The sequence below is a fragment of the Dendrobium catenatum genome, unplaced genomic scaffold (genome assembly GCF_001605985.2).
Source record: "Dendrobium catenatum unplaced genomic scaffold, ASM160598v2 fragScaff_scaffold_211, whole genome shotgun sequence".
Classification (NCBI taxonomy): domain Eukaryota; kingdom Viridiplantae; phylum Streptophyta; class Magnoliopsida; order Asparagales; family Orchidaceae; genus Dendrobium; species Dendrobium catenatum.
In genome coordinates, this window is record NW_021318673.1 from 2,810,266 (window position 1) to 2,822,566 (window position 12,301).

At 37.3% G+C, this 12,301-nt stretch overlaps 1 protein-coding gene across 1 annotated transcript; it reads right to left on the reverse strand.

Moving 5' to 3' along the window:
- Positions 1 to 5,572: 5,572 nt before the first annotated feature.
- LOC110114969 (glutathione transferase GST 23) lies at positions 5,573 to 9,221 on the reverse strand. The gene is made up of 2 exons (XM_020848042.2): positions 8,864 to 9,221; positions 5,573 to 6,088 (listed from the first exon to the last, which is right to left on the reverse strand). Exons 1-2 carry the CDS (start codon positions 9,188 to 9,190, stop codon positions 5,720 to 5,722), a joined length of 696 nt encoding a protein of 231 aa, XP_020703701.1. The 5' UTR covers positions 9,191 to 9,221; the 3' UTR covers positions 5,573 to 5,719.
- Between the last annotated feature and the right edge of the window lie 3,080 nt (positions 9,222 to 12,301).

Sequence of the window (12,301 nt, forward strand, 5' to 3'; positions counted from 1 at the left end):
GATCAAATTGACTGTAGATTTTGGATATTAATGATGTTTTGAATGGAACGGTGAAATCTATTTTGCCATCAGACATCGTTTTGGGGACTTCACGTGCCAATTTTGGTTGTCGGACTATGATTTTGATCGGTCGCGCTCGACTCGACTGTGAGGGGCCTCGACTTGTGGTAATTCGATTTTTTTTGTGGCAACGGTGTAGTCCATTCAGTAATTGGATACTGTTTGACCCTTCAAATGATGCATTATGCGTGTTATTTGATATATAGGCCAACTTCGTAATAGTTCATGGAGAATAAATGCTATGCTATAGGAGTTAATCAATGGAAGCAACATGACTACTTCTCCCTGATGCTCCCTAATGGCAAGTGATCAAACAAGCCCGCCAAGTAGATAGAAAAGTAGCAGCTAAAGTCATTATGAAAGGATTGTCTAATTCCCATGCAATTAAGTGGCCTACCTAGTGGTGCCTGACAGCTCTTTATACTTCTTTATAAATATTTTTTATAATAATATGTTAAAGCCGTCTGGCCTATAAAAGATACTGGTCATCTCTAAGAGAATGATGAAAAAAACAACAAGAGTCGAGTGTTTTTTTTTTTTTTTTGGGACATTTAGGCCATTTAAGGCAAACTCACACACACTACGCATACACATAGACTCGAACCCTGAACCTCTTAGTTGGAAGCCTAAGCTCTCAACCAATAGGCCAAGGAGAGTTGTGTGAGTCAAGTGTTGTAATTGTTAGCCATCTCACACGTGGCATCTTGAGATTGGTCACCTACTTTGTACAAACGGCTCTATGTACTTTCTTTAATATAGTTCTAGTCTTTTCTTTATCATGTTATCTATATATACTCTGTAATAGTGTTTCAGTAATTATATCTTTTTCTTCTCTGTTTTTCCTTTTACCTGTTTCGTGTATCTCTGGCATCCCGTGAGCTCTTTCTCTGTTTATCAACATGGTATCAGAAGTCTAGTTCATCCTGTTCCTCCTCTTTTCTAATCTTCAATGACATCTACTGAACAACTTCGTTCCCCACCCAGGAGGATTCCTCCTCCGCCGAAGAACCCTTCTTCTCTCCACAAATTCCATCCTCCCTCAAATTCTTGATGAGCAACGTCAAGAATGTCATAGCCCAACAGCTTACAGCGGATAATCATTCGCTATGGAGATCTCAAGTTCTCAAGCTCTTTCGGGCAAATAGTTTTGAAGGATTCTTGACCGGATCTGTCACCTGCCCGCCTCCCACCATCTCCAACACCGCCGGGAAACTCAACACCAACATTGCCTACACAACCTGGCAACTTATCGATCAAAATCTCGTTGCCGCGCTATATTCTATCATTTCTCCTGTCATCTTACCTTACGTTCTCTCCGCCGACAACTGCAGCGAAATCTGGCGCATTCTTGACAGCCGGCTACAATCTTCTACTAGATCAAGAATTTCACAATTAAAGAATGAACTTCTTTACCTCTCTATGAAGGATAAGACAATGACCCAGTACCTCCTTGACGTCAAATCCAAAGTCGACGCACTCGCTGCCGCCGGTTCTCCGGTCGATGTTGAAGACGTTATTCATTATACGCTCAACGGTCTTCCCAACACCTATCAAGCATTCAAGACTGCTATCCACACCAATCTTCGCTATGTTAGTTTAGACGAACTCTACACCCTCCTTTGTAGCGAAGAACTTAATCTTCTGCACGAGACCGCCAAAGAACTTCACTCGCTCAGCCTCGACGGACAACAAATGGCCCTTACAGCTAGTCGTGGCCGTGGCCGTGGCAGATCGTCCACAAACCGTGGTCGCAACAACAGTATTGTCTCCTCTGCTGCACCAAAAAATCGCGGAACCAAGACCACTCGCCCGTCCATATCCTGCCAGATCTGCGGTAAGCCTGGACACTCCGCCATCAAATGCTGGCACCGTCATGATGACCAATACAACACCGAACCCACGGCTGCCCTCTTTACATCTCCGCCTGCGTCCAATTCCTCCGACTGGTTCCTCGATAGTGGAGCCACATCACACCTTACCTCCGACTTTTCTCAAGCAGGTACCGGACTTATGGCATCGCCGACTCGAACACCCCTCTGCTCAAATCCTCGCCAGAATTGCCAAACTCTCGGGATCCGACTACATTACTGCCACTACCTCTTTTTGTAATTCTTGTAGAATGGCTAAAAGCCACCGTCTCCCTACTACTTTGTCTCAAACTGTAACTGGAAACTTACTAGATCTTGTTCATTCGGACGTCTGGGGACCGTTCTCTACGGCTTCCTCTCAAGGCTTTCGATATTACGTTTCTTTCATAGATGACTTTTCCAAGTTTACTTGGATTTATCCCATAATAAACAAATCTGAAGTGTTTTACAAATTTTTTGAATTTCAAAAATCGGTCGAACGACATTTTAATTGCAAAATTAAGATCCTTCGCACTGATAACGGAGGCGAGTTCGTTAACAATAAATTCAAAATGTATTGCAAATCTCTCGGTATAAGTCATCAATTCTCCTGCCCGCACACACCATCTCAAAACGGCGTTGCCAAACGCAAACATCGGCATCTCATCGAAACCACGAGGACATTGATCATACAAGCATCCTTACCTCTTCACCTTTGGGTTGACACTTTGCTCACAGCCAACTACCTCATTAACCGAATGCCCTCTCCCAACACCCATAATAAACCTCCTTACGAACTGTTACACAGTAAGTTACCCGACTATAATCACCTAAAAGTTCTTGGCTGCCTCTGTTACCCATGGCTTAAGCCATACACCTCCAACAAGCTCTCTCCCGCATCCCTTCCCTGCGTCTTCATTGGCTACTCTCATTCTCAAAATGGTTACAAATGTCTAGAACCAAAATCCAACAAAGTTTACAAATCTCGGCATGTCCTCTTCAATGAAACGGTTTTCCCTTATTCTACCAATCTTACTCACATGATACCTCCGTCTACTTCAACGCCTCACATTCCTCCTCTCCTTCTTGTTCCCAACACTAGTCTACCGAAAACCATTACGAACCAAACTCAAGACACGTTTCCCACACCTCACAAAATAATTCAACCTCAGCCGTCTGGACACGATCCGCAGCACACACCCAACAGCTTAACTCCCGTCCCGAACACTACTATGAACAGACCAACCAATTCGATTACTCAGGACATCATGCCCACTTCCACCAACATCATTCCTCCTCATCATCCCATGGTCACTCGTCTTAAGAGTGGTCTCTCCAAACCGAATCCTATCTTCGACTTAGCCCACCTTCTACAACCTGACGAACCTACCACATACAACCAGGCCACTAAATCGGAAAAATGGCGCACTTCTATGTCACAAGAATTTCAAGCCTTACAAGCCCAAGGAACTTGGGAACTTGTTCCACCGAACAGCTCCTTGAACATCCTGGGTTCTCGGTGGACATTCAGAACCAAATTTCATTCTGATGGGTCCATAGCTCGGCACAAAGCAAGGTTAGTAGCACAAGGCTTCAATCAAGAACACGGTATCGACTACAACGAAACTTTCATCCCTGTAGCCAAAATGCCGACAATCAGGATCTTCATCCTCATCGCTCTTCACCATAATTGGGCAATTCATCAACTCGACGTCTCCAACGCCTTCCTCCACGGAACACTAACCGATATGGTCTACATGTCACAACCACCGGGCTTTCAAGATACGTAATATCTGCACTACGTATGTAAGCTCAAGAAAGCTCTCTACGGCCTCAAGCAATCTCCACGGGAATGGTATGCCACTCTTTCCAATCATCTAATCAATTTCGGGTTCACTATTAGCTCTGCAGATCACTCTCTCCTCACATACACTTCCGGGAACATTCGCCTCTACATGCTTATTTACGTGGACGACATCCTTCTCACAGGTAACTCCCCATCCGAAATCAATAAATTACTTACTAATCTAAATGCCAAATTTCAGATGAAAAATCTCGGGTCACTCTCTCATTTTCTCGGTATTCAAACTGACAAAACTAATATCGGCGTGATTCTCCATCAAAGAAAATACGCTAAATCCATCATCCAACGAGCTGGCATGGAAAATTCAAAACCAGTCGCTACGCCCATTTCGTGCCGCACAATCGTCTCCACCACGGCTAGTGAACCTTTCCCCAACCCGCAATTCTACAGGAAAATCATCGGCGCACTTCAATATCTAACCATTACTCGACCGGACATTCAATTTGCTGTCCAGCAACTATGCCAGCATATGCAAGCTCCTCTCAACACCCATTTCGACTCATTGAAACGCCTTCTACGATATGTTCACAGCTCACTCGATACAGGTATACCACTAAACCGATCTAATCTCATTCTAAAAGGATACACAGATGCAGATTGGGCCAGTAACAATCAAGATCGGAAATCAATCTCCGGATACTGCAATTTTCTCGGTACCTCACTCATATCCTGGCAAGTGAAGAAACAAACTACAATCGCTAGGTCCTCTATAGAAGCGGAATACCGAGCTCTCGCAACTGAAGCTGCCGAAGTGCTCTGGCTCCGTCAACTTCTTCAAGACTTTCATACACCGCAGCTCGAACCAACAATCGTATATTGCGACAACACCTCCGCAATCGCTCTCGCCAACAACCCTGTCTTCCACGCCAGGACGAAACACATCGAGGTGGACTGCCATTTCATTCGGGACTACATCAAGAAGAATACTATATCGGTTCATCACATATGTACAGAAGATCAGCTCGCCGATCTTTTTACTAAAGCCATGCCCAACAACCAATTTAAATTACTCTCATCCAAACTCATGGCTACTACACAACCACAAGTTTAAGGGGGGCTGTTAGCCATCTCACACGTGGCATCTTGAGATTGGTCACCTACTTTGTACAAACGGCTCTATGTACTTTCTTTAATATAGTTCTAGTCTTTTCTTTATCACGTTATCTATATATACTATGTAATAGTGTTTCAGTAATTATATCTTTTTCTTCTCTGTTTTTCCTTTTACCTGTTTCGTGTATCTCTGGCATCCCGTGAGCTCTTTCTCTGTTTATCAACAGTAATTATAAACTTTTCTACTTAATAAAGACTAAAAAATAAAAAAAAGACTATAAAGAACTGAAGAAGAAGACAGGTCTTCTACCTACGTGTACTTTAATGCTTCTCTATCTTCATGATCAATGCCCCTCTTTTTATGATCGCTACCTCCAAAAATATCACATCCAATAATAACTAAAAAAAAGGGAGATTTACATACATACCACTTAATACTATTCTATTTACATATTTAACACCTAAAACTTTAATATTACATACATACCACCCATAGTTCATTTTCATACCAAATATGAGTGGTAGAAATGAAATATATGAGTGGTAGGAAAGAAATATAAGTGGTATATTTGATATTAAAATAATATAGAGTTGTATGCATGTAATATTAAAGTTTTAGGTGTTAGATATGTAAATAGGATGTTATAAAATGGTATGTATGTAAATTTCCCAAAAAAAAAAACATTCTCTGGTATCTTTAAAATTCTCATTTCCTTCATCAAATTTACATATTCAAACACACCTGGAATTTTATTACTAAGTGTTCAATTTATAATGACAATTTAAATTCATAGGAAAACTAAAGATAACATTTCAGAACAATGCAAAAAACATGTAGTTTTATCTTAGGCACTTAGATAAATTGAGTTATTTGATAAACTTCTCATCAATTAGTTCAAGCCAAATGAAGTTGACGAAACTTAGTGAAGTACTCAATAGCCATGTCCTCAGGAGGTAAAGTTATTATGCTCTCCAACTTATCTCCTGGGGAATGTTTCAAGAAGTTTTTGCTCCATGTAGCAAATTTAGGAAACTTCACAACATCGATTAGATTGAAATCAAGGACTTTTTCCACCACCACCCCAAGCCAAAAAGGGATCCAACCCACCACCAAGTCAAGATATCCCATGTGGTGTCCCCCAAAGAAGTCTCCTTTCATTGTGAGCTCTTTCTCCAACACTTCCAGAACTTCCTCAAATGCTTTAAGGCTATCCTTTCTATCTTCTTCTCCAGCAAAAAAAAGCTTCCTTGCTGCCTCCCGACCCTGTATTTAAAACACATCACATTCTTTATAGAATAAATATGACTAAGTTGAACTTTTACATTTTGAGACTTATACAAATGTTAGAATCCAACCCTTAATATCCCGATTATAATACGTATTTAACATTATCCTTGTAGTAATTTAAAGGTGTAAGTGAAAGTTTTGCATTATGCAAGCATTTATTTAAAAGCAATGTTTTTTATATCCTATAATGATAGGAAATATTTTGTAATATCTTCCATGCAATATGTTACACTCATGATATTTTTTACACCTAGCATTTCAAAATATTTTAAATGACATTACTTCAGAGATTTATGAAAGTTACTTTTTGCAAGTATTATTCAAAAAAAAAAAAAAATGTATTAGAATTGGAAACTTCCCAAGATAGGCTAATGTAGCGAAGCTACTTGGGTAAAACATGAATGCTTGTTGATGAACCGATCTAACGTCATCTAAGGTTTATTTGAGATCAGATGATCATCCAATCTAATATAACCTGTAGGCATATAAATTAAAAAAAAAAAAAATACAAAATTTGATGCAATTTCTTCCTCTAAATAAGTTTTCTCAAGAGATACTTCAAAAAAATTATCATGGGATCTTCTCAGCTTGCCCTATGAAAGCCATTTCTATACTCTTGGAAAGCATGCTTTTTCTCATTAACAATTTTTTAAAAATCATGAACCCTTCCCAACAAGCTTTTTGCCCAAGTCATAGAAGACATTTATGATAAATCCCACAAATTGTTGTATCCATCTAATTGTAAAAGTACATTCAATCACTAGAGAAAAAATACTGATTTCCCAATAGAATTTCTGACGAACATAAATCTGCTAGAAATTCTGGTGGATTTTCATCGGAATATCTCCGACAGATTACTAGTTAGTGGAATATCTCTGATAAATTAACAACATATTTTTATTGTATTTTATGCCAGATTTATTTCCATTAGAATTCCGACGGAATTTAAATATTTCTAAAAAATCATTATTATAAATATTTAAAATTATTATATTGTTAAATTAAATTAAGTAATTTAATAACTTATTGTCAAATTAAACTAAGCAAATTAAATATCGTTAAATTAAAATAATTAAATAGTTTTAATAATTATTATTATGTTAAACAAATTAATTCAAATAAATTAATTAGCTAAGATAATAGATATTATTAAAAAGATAAAATAATCTTGACATATAACGAATTAAAAAAAAATAAAAAAAAATATAACGAATAAAAAAAATTTAAAAATTATAATTTAAATTAAATAAATTTTGCTAATGAGACAGAAGAAGTATGCCCCGCAACTTAATGGATAGGCGATGTGTTCTCACAAGGGGTGGGGTTCGAATCATACGCAAGTATGGGCAAGCACGCGCAGGCAAGTTCGTGAGCTGGATTGGTTCACGAGCGCGAGTTCATGGGCAACAGTCAGGAGGGTTAGCGGTCAGGCCAGGTTCATGAGCGTGCGGAGTTCTCTAGGGACCGAGGCGAGCTTGGCTTATAAACGACGGGCAGGGGGCTTACGGGTTTGGTTCACAAGCAATGTGGGGGCTGCGGGCTTGGTTCATGGGCTGGCAGCGAGCTCACTCGAGCTAAATTTGAAGAATTTTTAATATTTTTTCTATAATCATCAGTTCCAATCGGAAAATTCGCCAGAAATGTTTTCCAATGGATTTTTTATGCTGAAATTCCGCTGGAAATTTCTAGAGGGATTTTTTCGTCTGTGTTTGTTTCCCGATGCATGTAATCTTGTCAAAAAAATTTCCGTCAAAAATCCATCAGAAATATAAATTACCGACATATATTAATTATTTTTTAGTGAAAAACGCCGCAAGAAAATGACAGTTTTTCGGTAGTAAATGTGGTATATCAGTACTCATGCTAAATCATAAAGTAGTTGTCAATCATTCATCCACCAAATGGTGTTCTCACCGCCATATATAGATTTCTAGAATTTTTTATTGATTCATATGCAAAAGGATGCTGAATTAGCCTTCATCTCATCAATGCACTAATATTATTTGGCCATCGTCATTGCTATATTCTACTAGCTTCCTATCATTAGAAGCCTATAAATCAAAGAACAAAAGTCAAACTATAAAAGCTTCATCACCAGCTCCGCCAAAAGTTACTGATTCTAGCTTATCTAGTTGCCCAAAAATTCTCCACCATTCCTCAAGTAATCACCACCTTAAGGAGTCGTACAAGGATTCACCTATGCCTTTCACCTCTAGAATTTATTTGTTCCACTAAGTCTGGGGATGTTATTAAAAAACGGTACTTCTAAAAGTTTAAATAAAAATATGTTATATGTGCCCTGCCATCTACGAAGGACTCAAGTGTCACCTTTATTATTATTATTATTATTATTTTCCTACCTAATGTATTTTTATAAAACTGTAATTTTCTTCTCTAGGCTAAAACTATATTTTTCCTATAAAACTATAGTTTATAGGAAAAGAAATTATCAGACCTAACCATTATCGCGGACGAACTCATTTTTAATTCAGAAATTAGTAGATCCAATAACTATTAGGTTTATTTTAAAGGCTTTATTTTTAGACGAGTTTATGAATCTTTAATGATTTATAATTCCTCTTTTATTCAATGCGTAGGCATCTTCACAGATTTTATTCCTAAAAAAAAATTATTTCAGAAATTTGATAAATTAATCGCTCGAGCAGTCCTCTAAGATCAATTTTTAAAAATTAAAAAAGAAATAAAAACTGCAAAACTTTATTAAAAAAAAATGTGCGAAAAACCTCTTACCTTATCTTCCAAAAAAAATGCTAAAAATCGCGCTCGTGAACGCTCATAAGCTTTCATTGGCAGTAATGGCGCTCTGTCACCCCAAATCTCATCAATGTATTCAAGAATAACGAGCGATTCAAGCACTGGCTTGCCATCGTGGACAAGAACCGGCACTTGCTTGGTAATAGGGTTCAATTCCAAAAGTGCTTTGCTCTTTTTCTCCAAATCCTCTTCCACATATTCATACTCTATTCCCTTCAACCTCAACGCCCACGCCACCCTATGCACCGCCGGACTCGCCCACATCCCCCTTAACTGCACCACATCACCAGAACTCGTTCTCATCCTCACCAACCCTTTTCGCTCTCTCTTTCTGCCTCTCTCTTGGCTTGAGGTTTCGAACTATGGTTTTCTTTTTTTATATAGAGGTGGCGTGGTAGAGAGGAATCAAGCACATTAAGATGCGTATCAGATTTGATATGGAGGATTCAATGGTCGGATATCTGGTTCGTCCTCCCTTCTTCAATTCTATGGGGCCATGAGATCCCACCTTTTGTTGGATTAGGACGTTCGGCTCTATTCAATTGGAAATCTGAGGATTTTCACCTTTGCGAAAGATACCTTTTGATTTAAAATCTGACATTGTAATTATCTAACTTTAGGATTTGATTTGAATTTGTAATTATCTTGATTTAGGAGGATTTGATTAAGTCAAAGTTTATCCGGGCGGTTCCTTTTCTAAATTTAAATACTTATTTTTCCAAGACTGGGATTTTTTCTCTAATTTTGAATTTATTCAGATTCTTGATGAAAAGGTTCATGCCGTATTTTCCCATTTATTATTCTCCCATATAACTCCTTAGTCCATCTCCAATAAAAAAACTTAATTTTCGCTTCAATATATAGTAATACTTCAAAATGAAGTAATTCTTCTCTAACTAAACTTCATTTTTTAACACAAAAAAGAATATGCTGTGTATTTTCTTTCTCATAATTTATTTTATATTTATTTTTTAATAATGTATTTATATTTATCAAATTATTAAATTATCTTTACTAGTTATTTTCTTTTTTTATTTTATTTAGGTATTGTATTACTCGATATCTTTTAAATATATATATGAGAATTTTATCTTAATTTATATATTCATGTTGCATCTTAAATAAATTAGTTACGTAAAAAGTATTTGAAATTTGAATAATGCGTTTATAAATTATTATTTCTGAATGTCCGGCATTATTTTTTCATGACGGTATTTATCGACAGTTTAGCCATCATTTTTAATTGAAAAGTTTCCGATGGTTTAAAATGTTTAAAATGCAGCTGAAGATGGCCCTAAAATTAACACCCCCCTACTCTTCTTCCATCTTCCTCATTTCTTCTGGTAGCTCATTTCGTTCGTTTAGAGAATGCTCGTGTCCTCACTGAACTTCGTATTTGGTCGCCTACTCGTTCGGTTCATCCAAAAATATTCAAGCTAAGATGCAGAAGGAGCTATAATTATATCGAGCAAAAATTCAGAAGAAAAAGGAGCAAGAGCTTATTCCTGGATCACAAGGCAGCGAGGACACAAACGATGATTAGTTGTCATTTGTTTGAAGAACGAGTTGGTGTATTTGGATGTAAAAGAACTTGTTTTATGTTTTAAAAATTGTATAACAAGTTGAGCTTTATATATTTTATGTTTTAAACTATTATAGTATCTATAGATGGTGGATCTTAGTGTATGTCATAGATTATATTTTGAACTACCTGAGTATATGGTTGAAAGTATTTGTTTTGTGTTTTGAACTTCCTGCATGTAATTGTAAAAATTTGTTTGGATAAAGGGAGGGAAGTCAATTTTTTTTTGCAATTGCTACAAGTTTTCTTTGCCTAACCGACATTTTAGACAAAAGAAACTTCGATACCAGACATAGGCAATTTTGCCACTGATTTTTTTTTGTTTTGCCGCTCTCGGTTTGGCCGCTGGAAATACTCATGGTTTGACCGTCGTTAATACCACTAATAATAATTGGCAGTTACCAGCGGTATTTGCGTCAGAATCTTCCGGTTGTTTACATGAACCATGGAAAAAAATTACTTCTAGAAATATGCTGCCAGTTTCGATTTCCTATGCAATTTTATTCCGGCATTGTTTAAATCACCAAAAAACAGTCGAAAAATATAAAAAATGTTGGAAAAATAATTTAAAACTCTGGAAATTGCGCTCGGTAATGGACTATTTTTCTATAGTGGATCCTAGTGTAATCTAGGTTGCCCACAAATCTCATCAAGTCAACCCACACACTATCACCAATCCATAACAGTCTCTCATCTGACTTTTAATGTCTATAAATATGTCTTGCAAGCAATTTGATCCATGCTTCTCAAATTTTTTCTTAAATTCTCATTATATTGCAACAACAAGTAGGTTTCTCTATAAATCAAAAGTAAAACATAGAATAATTTTTGTTCGAGTTATTAAAATGTAAATCTATTACTCATACTGTTAATAACTAATCTCAAAACTCGGAAACCACTTATCTCGAACTTAATATGGGATTTTCTTCCATAGAACATATGGAGTATCAAACTTGCTCCACTTGCTCCATATGGTGTCACATATTTTATGTGCAAGCTACTTTAAAGGATGAAACCTCCATAAAATATTGGGTTAAAAAAATTACTTCTTAAAATATTTTAGTAATCTAAAACATGCATTACATATGTATCGCCCTCAAGCTCTATAAACACGCGCCCATCTATTGTTGATGTTGATGTAGTATGGGTAGAAGTTCCTCTTACAAAGGGTTAAGGGAGTGGTGGGTAGCAGGATGGATGCACGTATGGTGGATATGGATAGGTGGATTAGATGAGACTCTCTGGGATGATGAAGGGGTAGAAAGGGTAAATTTGAGTACAGTACATGTGGGTTTCTATATCTTTCTTAATTACTATTTAGAGTGGTATTGAACGAGGTTTCATCGGGATAGAAAGATGTCAAAAGCTCCAAACCCAGATATAGGAATGAATATGAGGACTCCCTACAAGAAGAGTTGGCAAAGTCAGATTTGCCTGGGTCTTGGCAGCGGGCTATGAAGATGAGGTCCCCTCGGTAGCTCTGGCCCTAATGGATGGGCCACAACTTACATTTTTTGGCTTACAAAAGATATTGATCATGATTGATCACCAAGGGGGTTCATCATCGAAAGTCATCTTTTTAAGTTTTTTTAGATACTTTGTTGATGTATGGTAATTAGTTATACTTTGTTAATACTTTGGAGATATTATGTCTGAAGGAAGGCTACCTCTCAAATGAAAACATCCACTGATACTGAATTGGTCTACCAACTCTAGCCTTATATGAAAAATGCATAGGCAGATTCTCCATGGAGTAAAAAAATCCTAAAGAGAACATCCCTTCAAATTTACACAAAATGAAGTGAATATTATGCTAAATAAGGGCCAAAGCC